We start from the raw sequence: 21,618 nt of genomic DNA on the forward strand, positions 1-21,618 counted from the left end.
ACTTATTATCCCCCACGGGGTATATAGAAACGGGCTCCGTCCGTCCGTCCGTCACGTTTCGTTTCCGGAGCATAACTCATAAACTGTTCAATATTTTTGTGATCAAACTTTGCAGGTCTGTCAGGTACATGCTGAACTGGTGCCTTTTGCTATTGAGAAATTTTAGAATTTTTTATTTTTTACGTTTCCATGGCAACAAGGTGGACTTAGGTTCTGTGAGGGTAGGGTTCGTTTCCAGAGCATAACTCATAAACCGTTTAATATTTTTTCATCAAACTTTGCAGGTCTGTCAGGTACATGCTGAACTGGTGCCTTTTGCTATTGAGAAATTTTAGAAATATTCATGTTTTACGTTTCCATGGCAACAAGATGGACTTAGGTTCCAAACTCATCTTTTTTTGACAATTTCCATGACAAGTTCCATCTCGGTTAAAAAAGGTTAGAGTTTGTTTAGATTTAATTATTTCATAAATTCTGCAACAGGGGCGGGGGATATAGCCACGTTAGTGGCAAACTCTTGTTTGGTTCTCATTTAATATAATTATTTTAGATATTTGGCAAAAAGTGGTTTTACATCTATGTCAAGTTTCTTTTTTTGAAGAGTATATTTTAATTTGGAGAAAGTAGGATTGTGTTTTGTAACTCATGTCGGCTCGTGAAAATAACATATATTTGTTATTCAGGAACCAACAGTTACTATTTTGTTGTTTCCCGAAGTACAAAGCGTGAACTTTTTTAATGGATTAGCAATGCTTGTTTCCCCATATTTCGGATGTATATTATGAAACAGACACAATTTTAGTCAAATGCAGCTTAGGCTGTAGAAAATGAAATATATACTTATTCTCCTTGAATAATGTGTAGAATTTTTCTTTAGGTGTTTGTAGAGCTGGCTGTTCGCTAGCCTTAGAATCCATTAATCTCAATGAGGCCCATCCTAAATACTTGTATCAGTGGTAGATGTTGATATTATTTTGAAATGTATATTAAGGTTTGAACGTGAGAATGGAAGGCGGGAGCAAGCGGATACAGTGTATGTTGTATTAGTCTTGTGTCACTTGAACGATTGTGAAGGCAGATCGTCAATGCGAGTGCAGGGTTACGTAAGGTGGTACCCATCTCGGATCAGCAATACACCTTAGGTCCTTTGGGCACAAGTACTTCATTCATTTTAATATTCATGTATTGAAAAATTGTGTATTTAAATGTTTGTAAATAATCAATCTTTGTTGATTAGTAGAATGTATATTGTAAATGTAAATAATGAATAAGATTGTAACTGTGTTTTTGTATTTTTCTGCTATTACTATTGCTATTGCTATTATTAGTAATAGTGGTATAGAATGGGTCTTCAGGAACCTATGCTTGACATAAAAGGCTTCTATGCTTGTCATAGGAGGCGACTAACAGGATCGGAGGTTCAGGCTCGCTGACTTGGTTGATGCATGTCATCAACTGACTAAGGTCAATTCAAAGTTTGTTGTGGAGGACAATTTACAAGTGACTAACTGTTGTAATTATAGACAATACATTGACTGAGTTCAATTCAACTTTTATCATGGAGGACAATTAACAAGTGAGTAAGGTTTTACACCGCTTTTAGCAATATTCCAGCAATAATATCACGGCCGGGGGACACCCGAAATCGGCTTCACACATTGTACCCATGTGGGGAATCAAACCCAGGCCTTCTGTTTTACGAGCGAACACTTTAACCACTAGGTTACCCCACCGCCCCCATTGTGATGTGAAATATCATGTAATATATACCTGAACCTTTTAGATTGTTTTGTGTACATATGTAATTGCATTTGATTTGCTGTGGTATAGCACAATGATGGCTATGTTGTACCAATATTTGAATGTATATGTAAGTAGTATTTGAGTACAGATGTGAGAGTAGTTTGGTCTAAAATCTTAAGAAATTAGTGTTATTGTAAAAGTGTAATGTCTTAGTAGCAGTAGTATATATGTAGTTGTAGGATAGTGTTGGGGTTCAGCAGTAGAATAGATTAGCATCATGTGTAGTAATTAAAAGCTAATAGAAGTTATGTAAATATTATTTTCTTTCTTTGTAATAAATAATGGTTTTAAATTTTCTTTTGGGGTTGTCATTTCTACTTCCTCTAGTGCATGTGGTGTCACAGTGTATGTGATCCAAATCATGTGATCTCACAGCCTGGCACCATCTCTCAATAAGTGTCTTGGTGTTTGCCAAGGAGAGATTGTTCCACTCTTCAGTGAGAGCATTGCTGATTTCCTGAGGAGTTGCTGGAAGGACAGAGTTGTGAAAGGGCAATCTGTCACTCGTTCCACGTGTGTTCGATAGGGTTGAGGTCTGGTGACTGGACTGGCTCACGTACATATCTCAGTTGCACACACCTGTCACTGTGCCCCACTGTACGACATGGAGATCAGTTCTTCCAGCTTTACTGATCCCACCCCAAATCATGATTAAGTCCCCTCCATTGCAGTCATGTTGAGCTTTTTTGGAATACTGAGATCGTTGTCCACGCCACACTCAGGCATGACAATCTGTGAAGTACAATTATAGGTCAGGTTATTTGGTTCATTATGCTGGATAGCCCTGGGAACTGATGCAGGTCAAAATGAAACACTCAGGTATACACTCCAAAATGAAGTAATTTGTAGAATTTCAGGCACATTCAGAAGTCGCTAATGTTCGTATACTAGGGCTGGGACAGGTAACTCCGGTACTCCGATCAAGAGGGGCCTGAGAAGGACTCCAGTACCCACAGGAGTACCCAGACCCAGGATATATTGTATGATGACAAAAACAATAAAAGTCCATGGTTACACTACAAGTTGCTAATGTCCGTATCACTTTCTGACTGTGCACATAGTCCATCTGAATTTTAGGTTTGAGCAAAGATAACGTTTCAGTCAACTTCGGTGTGTGAATGATCACATATTACACATCTTACTTTTGTGCATAACTCTTGAGACCTACAGCAGGTACCCAGCAGGATCGACAAAAAGGGGGTCGGATACCCAGGTGGTATATTTAGACTTGTCCCAACCCTACTAGGGACATATGTAAAAGTCAATTAACCACATAACCTTATCAGTCATTCCTAGCAAGAATTGCCCTAGAGGATATAAAAATTAGCTACACTGATTTAGACCATAGTAGAATGAGCAATGATAAACAACTTCAACAGAACAAGGATATATAAACCATTGTTTATTGAGTGTGTTATGGCATTTATACATGAAGGAAGGAAGATAAGACAGGAGAGGGAAGAATACAGAGAGAGACAGACAGACGAGGTATTGCACTTGACGTTCAGGGTCGTCCACACTCGACAAACTCTCTGACACTCACACACTTCCATACACATGGAGCTCACAGAGTGGAAAGGTCAACAATGTCATGATATAATTAGTGACATGTGGAAATTACAGATTTGGTTAAAATGAGACCTGATTCAATAATGAATGAATTAATGGTAAATGCTGAACTAGTACAACACGTACTTCACTCAAGCTGTGACACACAGTACCATATATCCTGATATGTCTGAAAGTGTAAAAATACTGTAGCACACTAACACCTTTCAGACTTCATTCTACGAGGTATACAGCATACAGTAACATCCCCAGACATAATCACAACAAAGGGAATACTTGAGCACATCTTGCAATGGGTCTACTCAGGGTGAAACGATACACGATACATTTGTTTTGTATCGATACAGGATGATACACTGGATAAAAAATAGATTATTTACTACTCTTTTAATATACTCCCACAGTGTTTGTCAGTCAAATATCGTAAAATGTATTGTAATTAGCGTTTCAAGTTCCATAATAAAAATAGCCACTACGAACATGTCTGCAGCTAGCTTTTCCTTTTTAACCTGCTCTTAAATATTTATAGTCAAGAAGATTCCACACAATTTGACGTGACTATGCATAGGTTGCGATATGTATCGTGACCTATGTATCGTGACCTATGTATCGTGACCTTGCTGTATCGATTCACCCCAAGGGTCTACCCTGTGTTAACACAGAAACCCTTAACCATGTTAACCAAAGTCCCCACAAAACATCAATTCCCATTTTCAGACTTGTTGCGGCTGCTGCTGCTACTTTACCTCAATTCTAAATTTCCCATAGCACTTTTCCAGAGTAACAGCATATCTTGTTTATTATTTTCACAACAAAATACTGCTTAACAGCTGTCCCCAAATACGGTACACCATGTTCGCACTCTTCTTATATGCAATTTCATAGATTTCGCGCCGCCGAGAGCAGGCCACTGTTGCTGCCTTTCGGGTTGGTGATGTTCTCACAGATGCCTGGAACACAAGGAGCAGGTAGCATCATGTGATGCAAGTCATTCACAAGTCAGTCAGTCGGTCGGTTGTCGCCCGTCTCTCACGCCTTGTGAGAGGGACTATGAGGCGTGCTGGGCAGCTGCCGGCAACACAGACTTGTCCAAGTCCTTGAAGTAGGGGTGGTTCAGGGCGTCCTTGGCAGAGATTCTTGCAGCGGGATCATACACCAGGGTTTTCTGGAACAAACAACATTTTTTTTTAATTTTGGTCTCTACATCATATGGACACAACAATCAGTACGGACATTCCCAAAATGACAGCCATGGAATTCTGTGAGCACATTTTGGAGACACCATTCAGCATCATAGCCCTTGTGTGTTTCAGATGCAGGGCACAATTTCATTCTTATTTACCACCTGCACCAGGTGCAACCAAGAGAATTCATCAGGCTGAACCACCAAAATAATGGTTGCACATGTTAGCTGAAATTAAATACTGTATTTTCAGGGGTTTTAATATTAGATAAATTAAAGAAGAAAATAAACTTAATTAGTTTATTCTATACTCAACCAAAAACGTTAAGGATCATCCCTAAAAACCGAAATATCACCACCATGTTTTAAGAAAGATGTAGCATGTCCAGTTACCATCCTTGGTAGCCTTAAACTGAAGTCAGTCTCCGTCTCGTGAAAAAATCACTCAGTCAGAATAACATCGCTAACCGACTGTCAACATAAAGTCTTGATTTCAATATCAGGAATGTTCACAGCAATGTCAATATTGAGTGCTCTAATCATGACCTGACAATGCCTGGTGAAGCTACAAACGAGATTCCTGAAAGCAGCTTGTGGGATTCGTTGTCCTTCCTCTACCAGCACATCCGCCAGCTCATCCAAAGGTCTCGGTCTAAAGGATGATCTAAATTTAATTTCTTCAGGATACCCCAGGCATGCTCAAGTCTGGTGAATAGGCTGACCAGTTTAATCTCTCAATACTTTCTCTCATAAGGCACTCATTCACAATTCGGGCACAGTGACGTCTTGCATTATCCATTAACAGAAAGTCCTGGCCCAAAAGTCAAGACAAAAGCAAGACTTGTCAGTGAAAAGAATAGGTCGTAACTTGTTCATACCCATTTTGACAAGTTGTGCCCAATTCAAGATGGCGCTGTCGATGTCAAACGGTCAATGGAGGACTTACAGAAGATCTATGGTGCTTAAACGAGCTGCATGAAGTCTATTCCTAACTGTCTGAGTAGACATGCGCACACCAGTAATGTTTCATTATTCAGGGATTTTGCAGAAAAAAACCAATTGCCCTTTGCAAGAAGTGCAATTTGTCAATCTTCTTGGAGTGTGGTTTTCTTTGGTTGTCCTGTTCTTCACGACCCGCTTGTCTGATACCTCTCCCACAATCTGATTATCACACTATGGCTGATGTTGAATTGACATTCAACTTCACATTTCCCAGAGCAGCTTCCATTAAACTTGTGGCTCTACCTGCTTCTTCAGTAGAGAGGTGGCGCCTACCAGGCATTTTGCTTCTGTAAGTATTGCACACATCAGGAAAGACTAACAGTGTTTTCCGCCTCCACAACGCTAGACAGTAATCTCATGCTGGGCATGCTGTGACTCCATGCACCGTTACATAAGCACGTTGAAGGGCCCTAACTAAGGATATCTGTTTGTGCTATACTCATCATGATCATATAACTTGTAGAATTTTCCTATTCGGAATATTCTATAAGTAATACGTTACCACTGTTATACCGAGGCTGTTGTCTCCCACAACTGCTGCTATGGCGAAATCTACCACAGAGATCTCAATTACCTCATGCAGCACGTGCGTAGCCATCTAGCTGCCATGTGACACCCTTCACTCTTGTCTCTAGCGAGAGCAAGTGCTCGGGAGACAGACGGGTGGGCAGCAGCCCAGTGGTAACGTATTACTTATAGAATATTCCGAATAGGAAAATTCTACAAATTACATTAAGTAATATGTTACCACTGTTATACCGAGGCTGACTACCACAGTAGGCGGTTGGGAGCACCTACAACCCGAATCCTGACTGCTAGCGTTCCTTCCGACCAGCGGAAGTAAACACCAAGGCGGAAGCACTGATGCGCATGCACCTAGCTAGACGTTACCCTATAGGAATACCAAAGCACTGTCAAGCCCATACCGTAAGGCTCAATCGCCATTGCCAAAACGATAGGTGACTCCAAACAGCCCCACTGGATAGGTATTTCATCGCCGCAGCGGATGAGAACACTGTATCCGCGTGAGCTAAATCTTAGATCAGGTTAAACAGTCGAAACAGTCGAAAGAGGGAAATTAGTTTTATTCAGACCATATATCCCAAAGCAAGCCTACTTAAAGTATGCATTAGGCGTGTGACCTAATTCCAGTATTCGTAAGCATGTATCACAAGGTATGGAATACATGACAGACAATTAAATGCATAATTGTCAAAATACAAATAAGGACAAAACACACAAAAAGCCGCCTCACCTGTGGTGCGAGTGCGCTGGTTTGCAGGACCCCCACTCCTGTACCCACGGCGTGGGAACATTGGAGACAACCCAGATTGACCACCGTGCAAGGACCGACGACTGCGGAGTTTGGGAATTGCGCTAGACACACCCCCTAGATGACCGCTTGTGCCGATATCAGCGGCCCAAGACGGTGCACCCCCTCCACGTCTTCATCAGAAACCTTTCTGAGGTAATGATTGGCAAAAACCGAGTCAGAACGCCAGTAACAACCTCGTAATATTCTGTGAACAGAGATATTCGAGTGTAGGGCAAATGTTGCCGCTAGCGCCCTGATCTCGTGCGGGTTTGACCCCGCTACCGGTAACCCCCGAGACCGGTACGCCAGATTGATGACGGAACGAAGACACAACGCAATCGATTAGGGTTACACGATATGAACAGACGGTCACGCCCTTGTCTACGTTCATTCGAAGCCTTAAGATAATACTTAAGGGCCCTAACCGGACACAGCGCTCTGTCCTCAGTATCAGCAGGATGTAAGATTTCTTTAAGTGATCTTACAGCGAATTCTCTCTCCGTTTGCCTTGGCGTACCTTGGCAACATCGAGTGAATGAATTTCGGATACACGTGCCGACATGGCAAAGGAGAGGAGAAATGCTGTTTTCCAAGTCACATGCCGGAACGAAGCACTATGCAAGGGTTCATATGGAGCTTCCATAAGTGATTGCAACACTAGGGAAAGATCCCAGGCCGGTGCCCGAAGGCGGCTCTTCTTAAGATCGTGCTGTTTGAAACCCTCTTTGGAGAGACTGGTACCCATAGCAATGTCCCGTACCGTAGCAACGGACGAGACATAGTTGGCAATGGAACCTCCAGAGAGTTTCCGGGTCTCTCGCAAGTGAGACATGAAACAAGCGATATCCTGCACAGATACCTTATCTGGCAAATGAATGTGATGTTTACAACACCACTTCGTGAAAATAACCCAACGTGCATTATACACCTTCAAGGTAGAATCACGATGCATACTAACGTATGCCTGAGACGCCCGACAAGAAAAACCTTTACTCCTCAGACGCTCGGTGACAACATCCACGCGTGCAGATTGAACTGCCCTGCGTTTGGATGAAGCTGACGGGTGTGAGGGTGGATCAAGAGATCCGGCCTCACAGGCAGTGGAAGTGGCGACTGCGTGACCTGAGTCAGCAAGTCGGGGTACCACGATCTGTTCGGCCACATGGGCGCAATCAGTAACATTCGACAGAGAACTCCTCGGAGCCGGCTTAGAATGTGTGGTATCAACGCTGTCGGAGGGTAAGCATAAGCGTCCAAGCCTGTCCAGTCTAACGCGAGAGCATCGTGATCGATGGCCCTCGGGTCCGGGACTGGTGATACAAACAACGGGAGTTGATTGTTGAACCGTGTTGCGAACAGGTCGACCATCGGACGACCCAAATGTTCACACAGCCACTAAAACACTATTGGGTTCAGCATCCACTCTGTGGGGCTCGGATCCTGAGGCCTCGATAGAGCGTCGGCCAGTACGTTCCGCACACCTGGGTTGTGACGGGCGCTTATCTGGCAGGGGACACTGTCCACCAGAGCGTAAAACTCGAACGTGAGATCGAGTAGCGAGTGACTGTGGGTTCCCCCCAGTTTGTTCACATAGGACACTACCGTCGTGTTGTCGGTCGCCAGCATGAGCCGGGCGTCGACGATACTATGCTTCCAGTGATTGACTGCGTTGATCACTGCCTTGAACTTGAGACAATTGATGTGAAGACCTAGTTCGTCTACGCACCACAGCCCCGAGCTCACCTCCCCCTCTAGATGGGCGCCCCAGCCCACTAGAGAGGCGTCTGTATACAGGTTCAACGTGGCCCGGTAGGGCCGCATAGAGACTCCTGATAAGACATTGTAAGGGACCGTCCACCACTCCAGATGCGCTCGGAGCCGATCCGGGAGGGCGACGGTCGCACTGTTCTCCGCCTGTGCTAACAACTGGATCTAAAACCGTCGCAGCGGGCGGAGTTGGAGACGACCCCGTTCGGTGCAGTCCTGGGCTGACACAAGTAACCCTAACAGCTGTTCCCAAAAGTGAACAGTCTGTTGCACCGCTAAGACTTTGGCAATCATCGCCTGAAGCTTGTGCCACCGGTCTGGGGGGACAAAGAGGCGATGGGGCACCGTGTTGAACCGACCTCCGATGAACTGCAAGTTCTGAAAGGGGGTGAACTCGCTCATAGGGTGATTGACAATCCACCCCAATTGCTCCAAGATCCGAAGTGCGAAATCGAGCTGCCGAGACAGCGTGTCCGTCATTCGATTTGCTACTAGCGAGTCGTCCAGGTACGAGAAGTACCGGACACCCCTCCGGTGGAGGAACCCCACTATTGGGGTGGTTAACCGGGTGAACAGCCAGGGAGCGGATGAAAGACCGAATGGGAGTACAACCCACTCGTAGTGCCTGCCTTGAAAGACAAACCTGAGATACTTGTGATGATCCGAGTGAATCGGAACATGCAGATAAGCATCCTTCAGGTCGTTTGAAGCGAGCCAGTCGCCGGCATGATCAGAGCTTTCAGGTCCGCCAAGCTCAACATTCTGAACTTGGGCGGCTTGTGCAGGTAGAACTCGTTGAACATTTCAAGTTGTGAATCATTCTGAGTTCGGCACTGGCCTTCTTGGGAATTAGAAATATCCTGGAGTAAAACCCCGGTGTTATTTCTGGTAGAGCTAACTCCCGAACTGCCCTCTTCTCCACCAACCTGCCGATGGCATCGGCGAGGATGGGAAGATCGGTTTCCGAATAGAAACCTGCCGACAGTGCAACGGTGAGCGGCGGATTCGCTTTGAGATCGAGCCGATAGCCGTACCGAATCGTGTTGACCACCCACGGGTCGTCGAACACTTGTTCCCAATTCTCCCAGTAAGTCTGGAGTCTGGCTCCCACTGGGGAAGGAGAGGGGGCCCTGACAGGCTGCGGCAGGCGCAACTGTCCAGGGCTGAGTGACACGGGTTCGCCTACGGTCCAACCGAAGTTGGCGCTGTCGGCACACGAACCCCTCCAAAGAGTCACCTGGAGGGGCTTTTGCCGTCCTTAGACGACTTGGGCTTCCCCCAGTTCCCCTTCTTCCCGCGGAAGGGCTGCTGAGAGCCCTTACCTGAGCCCTCAGGGCGGGGCTTCTTCCCAGAGGAAGAAGAACCCGACCCCTTAGGCCTGCCGGCCGCAGCATCCTGAGGCGCGCTCCGCTTAGGAGCGGCACTCAGGCGCCTATACAGGGACCCCATAAGATCCAGCGTGTGCTGAGAGGCCTCAGCAGACACAGCGGCCTGTTGTTCTTTTAGAACCCCAGGGATCTTGTTATTAAACAGGGTCCGAGCAGACCAAGGCTGCGAAAGGAGCACCTTCTGATTAGCAGCGTCCAACCCTGAGGCAACCAGATACGACTGGCGCCGGAGAAAATGGCAGCCCCGGCAACGTACTCCAGGGAAGCATTTAAACCGATCAGGCAGTTATAAATGCGCTGGTCTCGGTCCGTGGGAGAACCATCGACCAGACTGGCCGCTGCAGCCAGGTATGTGTCTTTGTGAGACATTGCAAGCATGGAGTGTCGAGCGAGGGTGTCCAGCTGCTGCAAGGTACCTTGTGTTACCGTGGCAGCCGGTGGGGCACGACCACACAAACGCTCAACATGGGCTTCCGCGGTAGGACCAGCCTCGGGGAAAGGCAAGGTCATGCACCGGGACCACGACCCTGACCGGAGGCAGCCGCAAAGGCTTTCTCCAGGGAAGGCTTAATGCCGCGCAGCAAGGTTGATGCCGGGAAAGCCTTGTCGGACGACTCGTCGTACACCTCGGAGGAACCCACGGAGCCGTGGATTCCCCGTGGTATCGGCAGGGGCTTGGGCATGTCCTCGAAGAGGTCAGAAACAATGGCCACGCGGTCCTTAACCGATAGCGGGAGCAACGGTTCTGGGGAAGGGCCGGTGACCACGGCAGCCGCCGCCGTACCGGTGGACCCCGCGGCCACAGAAGAGCCCGGGGACGGAACGGCAGCTGCCTTTCCTGAGATAAGGCCGCCAGCTTGGAGTCCACAAGTTTAGATAGCAATGCGGCGACGGAAACCCCGGACAGCCCGAGGGCCGCCAAGGGATCCGCCGCAGCCGTGGAGGTGGTACCCTCGCACTGGGTGCACCGGGTGTCCCTGCAAAACCCTGCACCGCGGGCAACGATCGTGGGGATCCCGGGTCGATAAGAACTTGCGGCACACCCCGCAACTCCGAGGAGCAGGGGTAGAGGGGGTTGGAACCGGGGACATTTCCATGTCAGACATTTTTGATTCTATGAACAAAGTGCAAAACATGGTTACAACGCACGCACCACAATGATTCACAAACATTTTTACAAGAAAATAGACGAGCAATGTGAACATATAACATACACATATAACATAAAGAGAAATAAGTGATGTTAACCCCCAAAACATACAACAGGGGAAACGTAAAACACAACGTGCATACGCGAACCCCGCAAGTATATAGAAAAAAGGGCGGGAAAAATTCTCCATTTGGCGGAAAAATTATATCCAAGCGTAGCTACCGCAACGCCCCATAAAAGCACAGTTTATTAGAGAATAAACTATAATAAATATCACCGAATATTCGAGGAACGCTTCAGCAGTCTTGGATACACGTCTTGCTAACGCAAGCGAAGGAGACAAGGGTGAAGGGTGTCACATGGCAGCTAGGTGGCTACGCACGTGCTGCATGAAGTAATTGAGATCTCTGTGGTAGATTTCGCTATAGCAGCAGTTGTTGGAGACAACAGCCTCGGAAAAACAGTGGTAACGTATTACTTAATGTAATTTCTTTTTTTATGCCATTACTTTGGGAAGAAAATATAAGTGGTCCTTAACTTTTTTTTGTTGAGTATAGTTTGCGGAAATTTGAATAAAACACAGTGACTGTTTGTTGTGATTGTAACCTCATGAATGTATGTTCCAAGTGGTAATTGTGAAGAATTAGTATTGGCATTCAGACCTGTGAATTCCAAACGTAACACGATTATGAGCACAAATCCAAATTACCAAAGCTTTTACTGGTGACATACAACAATGACCTCTCTGATGTTACATAAAACATCAATGGATTGTGTACACAGCGTGTGGTCTACATAACTGATTTATGGACATGAGAAGTGACTTGTTATGTTTTTTACTTCCGGTAATTCATTTTAACCTTATTCAAAGGAAAGTTATACAAACTGCTGCCATGCACTTGTGGTGGAAAATGTTACCTGCACTGGGTGCAGCCTGACAATGAAAGTTACCTGCACTGGCAATGTTTTACCTGCTCTGGTGCAGCTCGGATATAGCAACATCGAACCCTGAGATGAAATATGCAAGAAAGTGAACACACTATACCATTAGCTCACTTGACTTTGAAGTTACTTGAGCTAATAATGAATTCTACGAGTCCCCAGCTATGTTATCCAGTGTTTCTACATTCCTTCATGCCCTAATGCTGTGTGTGGCTACCCTACCTGGAGGAGATCTAGTCCCATGTTGTCGAGTTGTTTGACGGAGCCGGCAAGCTGGTTGGACTTCCAGGCAGGGAATGTGGGCTTGTAATCTGGCAAGTTACTCACTCCTGGCCATGTGTCCTCTGTCGGTGTTGTCAGCGTCCTGATAGAGATACAACACATGTTAGCTCAACAAATTCATACATGAACATGATGACGACAGGGATTTATCGAGGTTTCTATTTTAGTGTCCATGGCAGGCAAACTGGGAAAAGAAAGTTATTTTGTTCAATTTGGGATTTTTAAAAAGTTCATATTTTCTCAAACTCAGAGGTATTTTGACACTGCATTTCATACAATGATATAAAACAAAGCATGTACAAACCTGTTCTTATGTATTGGTCTTGCAAAAAGTGAATACAGGTTAATTTTAAAAAGCCATCAAATATGTTATAAGTCTGTTAGTTGTGTATTTAAGAAATAAACGACAAGCTTTCATAAATACCGGGAACAATCATGTTGAGTTTCATCTTCACTGGTTCGGTTAGTTCTCATGAAATGTTTACAGTGCAAGGAAGTGCAGCATTGTCAAAGTGCAAAAGTCAAATAAAGGTAAAAAAATTAACTTAAATATCACGAAAAAAGCAAGAAATGTGTTAATCCCCACAACCAATTACACATATGCTAAATTTCAGCTATGAAAAGTTTCAGCTTTCAGTATGTTTGAAGTACAAAGGTCAATTGGATCAAGGTCAAAATCTCAATATCACACGAAAACGGAACATTGAGCTACACAAGTACAAAATGTCATGACATTGTGTACAAAAATACCCTAGTAATGGCCATAAATAGATTTAAAAATAAGCCTGCCATGCACTCTTGGAGGGTCATAATTTGTGGAAACAAGTATGTGAAATTCCATTGGATTGGTCCAGTGCTTTCTTGGGACAATGTTTACAATGGACGACACGACCGATGACAGACAAACAGACCATGACATGCGTTCTTATTCAGTTAGGTGAGCTAAAAAAACATTCATTATGGTGGCAAGTTCTCAAAAAATAAGACAAAGCACAAGTAGATAGATGATAGAATAGATGATGTGACTTTGTGTAACTTCCAACCAGATTTCACTCGGTAAGTTCATGATATCTCCCACATAACTGGCTTGTATTATTTACCTGAATATCCTGAAAAGCTGATCAATTTCTGAATCTCCGTGGAACAATGGCCTTTTTGTTACCATTTCAGCAAATATGCATCCTATACTCCAGACATCAACAGGCGTTGAGTAGCGTGGGGAGCCCAGGAGAATCTCCGGCGCACGGTACCACAACGTCACAACCTAATGAACAACATCATACAAGTGAACACAACATCCATTTGAAACCTACTCAGACATTCTGAAAGTAATAGTTGATAGTTGTTCTAAAAGGCCTGAAATACTGGCAATGTTCTGTTCAATTTTAACCAATGAACCAAAAGCTGAGCTGCTATGACAATCACTAGATGAACCAGTGAGATTTGTTTGTTTGTTTGTTGTTTAACGCTGCACTCAGCAATATTCCCCTTATATGACGTCAGTCTGTAAATAAACAAGTCTGGACCAGACAATCCAGTGATTGATATCATGAGCATCATTTCATCAATTGGGATCGATGACATCATCAACCAAGTCACCGTACCTGACCACCTGATCCCGTTAGTCGCCTTTTACGGCAAGAACCAGTCAGAACATGAGACTGAGAATACAAACGTATCCCACACATTTCCTTTAAGAGTTCAACTGATTTATTGCGGGACCAGTAGACAAGAGGTAAATATTACCAATAGGGGCAGCTAGGTTTGCAGTTGTAACAAATGTTATATTGGGATAACACTTCCTCAGTAAAGTACAAATGGTCATACTTTTGAGGTTGAGTCCCTTCCTGATGGCATTGTGTATTCACAATGATTCGTCAGTTGACGTGATATGATGTGATGTCCCAATGCTTCATTGTTGAGAATTCAATACAATATTACAACAACCACTGTTGAGAACAATAAATACATCATGGCTTCAACCATGTTTCATGCCATCACAAGCTGATTACATCTGACTGGCCGACTCACACCATTCCCACTCAGGACAGACAATGTGTATTCTCCAATTACATCCCAGAGACTGTGACTCACCTCATGTGTGTACACTCTAACTGGAATGCCAAAGGCCCTGGCGAGACCAAAGTCAGCTAGTTTGATGGTTCCTTTACTGTCAATGAGCAGGTTCTGTGGTTTGAGATCCCTGTGGAGCACTCTCCGCTGGTGGCAGAACAGGATGCCCTGGAGGATCTGGTATGTGTAGCTCTGTTGGGAGGAGGAGAACAGCAGGTTTTAGTGATGCATACAAAACACAAAGGGAATCGGAATGTGAACAGGTGATCGTTTCTCCCTTTGAAATGTTATAAGTGACAGTCCTACCTGACGCAAGGTGTGCGGCGCAAACCTTAAATGATACCATCACTATAATGTCTACATTACCCATTAGGTGAGTGAGTGAATGAGTGAGTGAGTTGGGTTTAACGCAGCTTTTAACACTATTCCAGTTATATCACGGCGTGTCAGCTTAATGTGGGAGGAAAGCCCGAAGTGATGCAGGTCTCAGACGATTACCACTTCGGTGAAACCTACGAGCACGGGTATGGTGCTGACAAACCTAGAAACATAACCAGGGCGAACCGGGATTCGAACCCACAATCATAGGTTTCTGGCGTGCCCAAGGGACGCAACTCTGCACAGCGAATTGCTACGCCTTAAACGACTGGGCCACCCGTGTCCCCATTACCCATTAGGAATGGAGCCACACCAACAGTAAGCATGGTAAAAAAGACAAAAAGTGAGCATGGCTCACTAATACCCCCAGCTTAGACTCCAACATATTTATAAGTTCAATACATGATAAAAACAATACTTTCTCAGGAAATCAACTTATTGAAATGTAACTTTGCACAGCACCTCTCCTATTAGTTGGTTTGCTGTTTAACACCGCGCTCAGCAATATTCCAGCTATATGACGGCAGTCTGTAAATAATCGAGTCTTGACCAGACAATCCAATGATTAATATCATGAGCATCGATCCATGCAACCAAGTCAGCAAGCCTGACACCCGATCCCGTTGGTCGCCTCTTACATCAAGCATAGTCGCCTTTTATGGCAAGCATTGGCTGCTGAAGACACATTCTACCCCGGATCTTCATCAGTGTCTCCTATTGGTAGTTTTTAAGTTATAGGTTGCACAAATGTTTCAGTATAAAAAATGAAAAATAGCTGTACTTTTTCATAAAATCTAAATATTGAACACAAACTTTGTACTGCACCTATCCTTTTGGTATAGAAACTGTACCCCCAATTGGAAAAGAATCCATGAAGTAGTTTTCAAGTCTGATAAATGTCGAAGTAAATAAAGTACATATTTTTTCAGAAAATACATATGTCAAAATTACACTTTGCACTGCGACTCTTCTATTAGTATGGAAACTGTCATTAGTGTTACAATCACACTTTTCTCAGTCTGTATTAGAACCTAGTTCTGAGAACCTCAGCTGACCTTGACAAGCATCTTGTCCATGTACTGGCCACTGGGTATGGTGTCCATGTACCGCTTCAGGTCCATGGAGAGGAACTCAAACACCAGGTACAGCTTGTTCTCCTGCATCAGCACATCTTCCAGGCTACAACACAGAGTTGACCTACACTCAGGACACAGGCTACAACACAGAGTTGACCTACACTCAGGACACAGGCTACAACACAGAGTTGACCTACACTCAGGACAGGCTACAACACAGAGTTGACCTACACTCAGGACACAGGCTACAACAGAGTTGACCTACACTCAGGACACAGGCTACAACACACGTACATATATATCAGATACCAGTGATACCAAGTGGGTGAATTGGGAGTACCGCAACTGATCTCAGGGTAATGATATCGTGTCAGCTTAATGTGGGAGGAAAGCCTCATGTGATGCAGATGCTTGACGTTTAACACTTGGCGAAACCATTAAGTTCATTTTTTGTAAGGGGCCAAGCGGCTCAACATGAATATTTTAGGAGCCAACCCTTATGCCAAGGAGCAAGATTGAGAACCTGAGATAAGACAAAAATTTCCACAGGTTTCATTTGAGATAGGACATGTTTGCAGGGGCTTCATTTTGTGAAGATGGGTATTAAATTGTAATAGACAGGTACATTAAATAAGAATAAAAAATTTCCTTTGGGTACAATATTACTTATGTTCATGCAAATGCAACAGGGTTACACTACACCCTAGCTATTAATGTAACCCCTGTAATTGTATTAACTGTAAATAAATAAACATCATGATATTGTCCAGGCAAACATGACTTAGTAAACATGATTTGCAATTACTGTCTGTTTATTTCTAAAACAGATGTTGTCACGAGCATGACTAGTTTTGTTTACATTTTGGTAACCAAGCGTCGAGCAGTAGATAAATTTAGGTCCCCAATCACAGATCTAAAATCGCATTTGGCCACCAAAATTATCGCTACTTAGCCCTCTAATCAAAATTAGGGTGAATTCTGTTAAATACTACTCAAGGGTAGTAAGGGCACCCAATTCTTTTATATTGCTTTAGCTAATTTGACATGCTTATTATTGTTGACATATTTATAAGAACTGAAGTTTTTGTGTTTATCATGGGTTTATGGAGGAATAAGGTAAAAAAAACCTGTGTGCACAACACATACTTCCCAAAAGGACACCAGAAATATGGGAAGGGTTTGGGGTTCTCTTTGGAATTTAACAGTCAGACTTTGAGGCAGGATTGCCCTAAAATTTATATCATGAACAAACAAATGAAAGTTTCAAATGGAGTATTTTTTTAAGTAAGACATATTGTAACCCTTATAAGTGAATGTCATTTTACATCATGGTCGGCAATTTCAGCTCTATCAGAAACAGGCTCATGTTGGAAATCTCATTAAAATCAAATCTTAGTTCTCACTATCGCTAAACGAAGATCCGAGGACATCCCATTTCGGGTCACGTCGAACGACCTTTCATCCGACCAATCAAAGCGTCGCTTACCAATTCGGAATGTATTTTCTAATCATGCAACCCCGGAAACGTTAACACCGGGTGTTCCGAACGACTGTTACAGTATGTAGGAACCACTGCCATACACCTTCAACCATATATTAGACATTCCAGAATGTTCGTTTGTTCAGTTTTCAAAATACTAATCGAGAACTGTGTCAATATATTTTTCAAGCGTAGACAGAAATGGAATTCGCCAGGTTGAAAAGAGTGCCGTAAAGCTCAAGAAACTGCTTTCTAATTGGCTGATGTCGACTTCTTGTTTGTCATTTCAGTCGTCGGTCAAAGTTCGCGAAAGGTCGTCCTGACGTGACCCGTAATGGGATGTCCTCAGATCTTTGTTTAGCGGCAGCGAGAACTTAGATCTGATTTTAATGAGATTGTCGGTGTGTTGAGCAAACAACTTCAACATGGTTTTCCAGCTGCCTCTGTTCATGATATGCACCAAACACTGGAGGCCTCTTCTATTCCCGATTCCTCACAAAGTGATCCTCTCAAGGCAAAGGAATACATTGCTGATGTCTCCCACAATAAATTGACATGAGTCGAGGCCACGACTCACCAGACAATGTTGGGGTGTGTGAGTTCTTTCAGTAGGGAGATTTCCCTGATGGCTGTGGAGGGTACACCTTCCTCTTCACTTTCGAGACGGATCTTCTTGAGAGCCACCAGGCGATTGGTCTTCTTATGGCGGCCCTTGTACACGACACCATATGTACCTGAAACAAACAAAATGTTTTTGTGGGTACAGGAGGGAGAGATGAGAGCAACCGGCTTCTGTAAAGACCTGCTGTAATGTGTGCAGGGATTGGATGACTTCCAGTTACATCAGCAACTGTATTCAAAATAACTATCACAAACAGTAGATGACTTCATATCAATACCAGGTTGTGATATCAAGGGTTTTTCTCCACTGTACCTACTGTAGGCCTTATCAGCATCAGCAAGATTAGTTGGCACTTTTGTAGACCTGCATTATTTAATAGATGCAATTTTCATAGTCGTTTGATTCATATTTTCCGACAGTAAATTCACACACCCAGCATGTACAGTGACAGACACATTACCTTCTCCGATTTTCTCGATCTTGTTGTAGTCCTCCATAACTCAAAGTGTTGATATCACAGGCTTACTTCAAATAATTGTTTCTGAAAGAAAAAAGAATATTTTTCACCAGTCATCACAGACGACATGTGACTCCAGCTCAAGGCACATGTCCAATGATGAAGTTCCAGGCCTTGATACGTATATTTATGTCAAATTGCGTGCAAATGTCTTGACCAAAACTATTTCAGAGCAGTTTCAAAAGAAAAAGCAAGCTGTAGACACATTTCCGTAGTATCTATTTTCAGTTATGAACTGGGGGGGAGGTCATCAAGTGAGTATCACAAAATATTTTGGGGGAGTGTATTAGAGCTCCAGAAAACGTGTTTAGCAATTTAGTTTTTACTCTCAGGTTACTATTTTAATTGGGTTATTAAGTTACCAATATTTTTCCATTCATCTATTCATCACTTTATTGGATTTTTCCCCAAACTAGTGAACATTTTAAGATTTGAAAAAAAGGAAGTAATGTTTTAGATGTATATAACTGTTCTAGATATATATGTTTGACTCAGAAAGTAAATTAGCTCGTAATTGTGTTTCGAAAATTAGCTCCTTTGTATGCATACTTAAAAGCTTTATTGGGTATTTACATGAGCTTTTTTTCTACATTTGAGTTTTTCATTTAATGTATGTGTTTCAAGTAAATTGAAAGTACTTTGGTTTCGAATATTTTGGGGGGGTACTTTACGCAAATACGCCGCTGATCTGCAGCTCTGGGCACAATGTATTGACACAGAAAGAAACATATCATGCCTTAACATACCAAGCTTACTGTGTATTTGTGTATAGTCTAAGGAAGAAAGAATTGATTTGATTTTAATTTGTCCACTCAAAATGTGTTTGTAAAATATTGTAGGTATCGTTTCAATTTCACACAGTCAAATTTGGCATTATTTGCACAATATTTTCCCATCCAAAGTCCAGGATGACACCCCCATGACTGACTTAATATTGTAGCTCAACAAATAAAAGAGAGATACTGAATTTTCCGTACCAAAACGTTGCACAAACTGAAAACATAAAAAGACTTTCATCGGCCATTCAATCTATTATCACCAGCTGGTCACAGATTCTAATTCTGCTAATACCACTCAATACGTTCTAGAATCTAAATAGACACAAATTGCGGTGTTAAAAGGTTTGAAGTATATTATTCTGAAATCTCGTTATCCCAGGCCTATTCGCCCACATAATGCACCAAATGAAATCACAGCCATTGGTAAGGCTAACGTTGTATCTGAAATAATCGGACATGTTCAAACATGAATTACATGTTAATTGGCTGTTCAAAAGCCATCGACATCATCGCTGCAGACAGGTACAACTATATTGGTTATTCTTTTAAGGGCCGGACAGGAATAAATTGGCCAAATAAACGGAAGCTGAAGAAAAACAAGTACATCCATGTCGTCAACAAAATTGTATTTACCGCCGTTGTGTGTCTGCACTTTTGAAAATAGTTGGTCACGATATTCATCTAAACTCAAAATGTTTGTGTAAAAAAATATATACAACTAGTGCTTAACCCTAAAGAAACGTTGGGTGGTTATTAGTCTTAATCATTAACATGGAGTACATATTATTATTTTAGATACAATTACCTTTATAGGGTTGTCTTCCTAGCTAAAGGCCTTTCCACGTTCCTCGCAATATTTCGCAAATTCACGAGCGGTAGGTTCGAATCGACCAATAACAATCGCCGTTTCATGTGTACCATTCAAATGAAGACCAATCAAAGTACGCCTTCCATTTTGATCTTGCCAACAGTAAACAATCAACAGATGGCGCTGCTTAGACCACGTGGGTCCTGTCAATACGGAAACGACAATCAGAACGTGTTTATTACTTCAAAACTATCCTTTAACCCTTTAAATACTTTCTGGCAAATACTTTAAATGTAAAATAGTTGTAACCTATGGGCGAATGTACATGCAAAGCTAGGATTTCGTAGCTGTACACGAATAGAATAAAATAATATTTTATTGGCCCACGAATGTCGCCGACCAGTTATCGCCATTTGTTCATGTTTCTGAAATATTCCGCGTATACTAAGTTGACTGTGCCAGTTACTTATACTCCGTTTACATGCGCCACTATACATATGTTGGTATATGTGCATACGTGAAATACGTGAAATAAATCATGTAGAAATACATACATGAGTATACTTGTCATATGAACGCGTTTACTCATGTGTGTAGATTTATCACCAGGAGCAAATTAATTTGCATCATGTCTGGAACAGGTGCAAATGTTTATGTAAATGTAAATTTGCACTGTGTTTATATGTTGCAATGTGAACGTTCATGCTAACCTGAGACCATATATCGGTATATGGAGATCTGTGTTAACGTAAGAGGATGATCTTAATAATATCTGTTGTTTTGCCAACACCAAACAAATTGTCAACACTTTTATGCGTATCGTCCAGGGTATATGAGTTGAGCGGACGGTGTTTTCTTTTGGTTTCAAGGAGTCAAAACACATGTTGCTCTTGATGAAGTAACTCTCTTCTCATTCAACTATGATTGGAAAGCAACCTGTTTTGTGTGGAAAGTCGTTAACAGACTGACGAATATGTGTGCCTTACACAATTTACATACTTTATTTACACACCTATAAGTTGATTTTCATGTGAACACATTGTAAATTTACATATGTATAGTTACACATGTGTAGAATTGCTTGCGTTAGTAAATGTTGTGCATGTGAACGAGGCATATATTCTGTGAAGCTAAGAGCAAATACGCGTATTTCTGTAGATGGAAAAAAAATTTCAGTAGATTTTTGTTATAACGCGACGATAAGGAATCAAAACCGTGGAAAAAGAAGTTCCCGTCGACCAACTGTACCAGTTATCGCCAACGGGTAAACAGCACGTGCGCACTGCTTCAATTATACAAATTACGATACTAAGTGATGCCTATCAAACAATTCAATTTACAGTTTCTATTTTCTCTGGTATCACACTAAATTTTATATTCATTACAATTACAATAAAAGAAATGCTTTTATGTATTTGTCGTCTGTAGGTAATCAAATATTCCCTAAATTTGATTTACACATGCTTATGCTAAAAGGGGCAGGA

At 42.8% G+C, this 21,618-nt stretch overlaps 1 protein-coding gene across 2 annotated transcripts; it reads right to left on the reverse strand.

The window, feature by feature from the left end:
• Positions 1-3,188: 3,188 nt before the first annotated feature.
• Positions 3,189-20,284, reverse strand: LOC124137265 (cyclin-dependent kinase 1-like). Of its 2 annotated transcripts, none has more exons than XM_046503498.2 (8): positions 20,132-20,284; positions 18,491-18,571; positions 17,986-18,142; positions 15,908-16,031; positions 14,496-14,666; positions 13,502-13,665; positions 12,342-12,483; positions 3,189-4,537 (listed from the first exon to the last, which is right to left on the reverse strand). In XM_046503498.2, exons 2-8 carry the CDS (start codon positions 18,525-18,527, stop codon positions 4,421-4,423), a joined length of 912 nt encoding a protein of 303 aa, XP_046359454.1. In that variant the 5' UTR covers positions 18,528-18,571; positions 20,132-20,284; the 3' UTR covers positions 3,189-4,420. The 2 variants fall into 2 exon arrangements, with proteins under 2 accessions (XP_046359454.1, XP_046359456.1); XM_046503500.2 differs by lacking the exon at positions 20,132-20,284 and adding an exon at positions 19,960-19,978.
• Positions 20,285-21,618: the final 1,334 nt, after the last annotated feature.

This window comes from Haliotis rufescens, unplaced genomic scaffold, assembly GCF_023055435.1.
Source record: "Haliotis rufescens isolate VD_foot unplaced genomic scaffold, xgHalRufe1.0.p SCAF_11, whole genome shotgun sequence".
NCBI classification, from domain to species: Eukaryota; Metazoa; Mollusca; class Gastropoda; order Lepetellida; family Haliotidae; genus Haliotis; species Haliotis rufescens.

Excerpts from the sequence above, each read along its gene's own strand:
- LOC124137265 (XM_046503498.2), bottom strand. The coding sequence starts at position 18,527 with ATGGAGGACTACAACAAGATCGAGAAAATCGGAGAAG. Across the intron at positions 16,032-17,985 it reads ACACACCCCAACATTGTCTG|CCTGGAAGATGTGCTGATGC; the intron begins GTGAGTCGTGGC and ends TCTGTGTTGTAG. Across the intron at positions 12,484-13,501 it reads CAGCTTTTCAGGATATTCAG|GACGCTGACAACACCGACAG; the intron begins GTAAATAATACA and ends TATCTCTATCAG.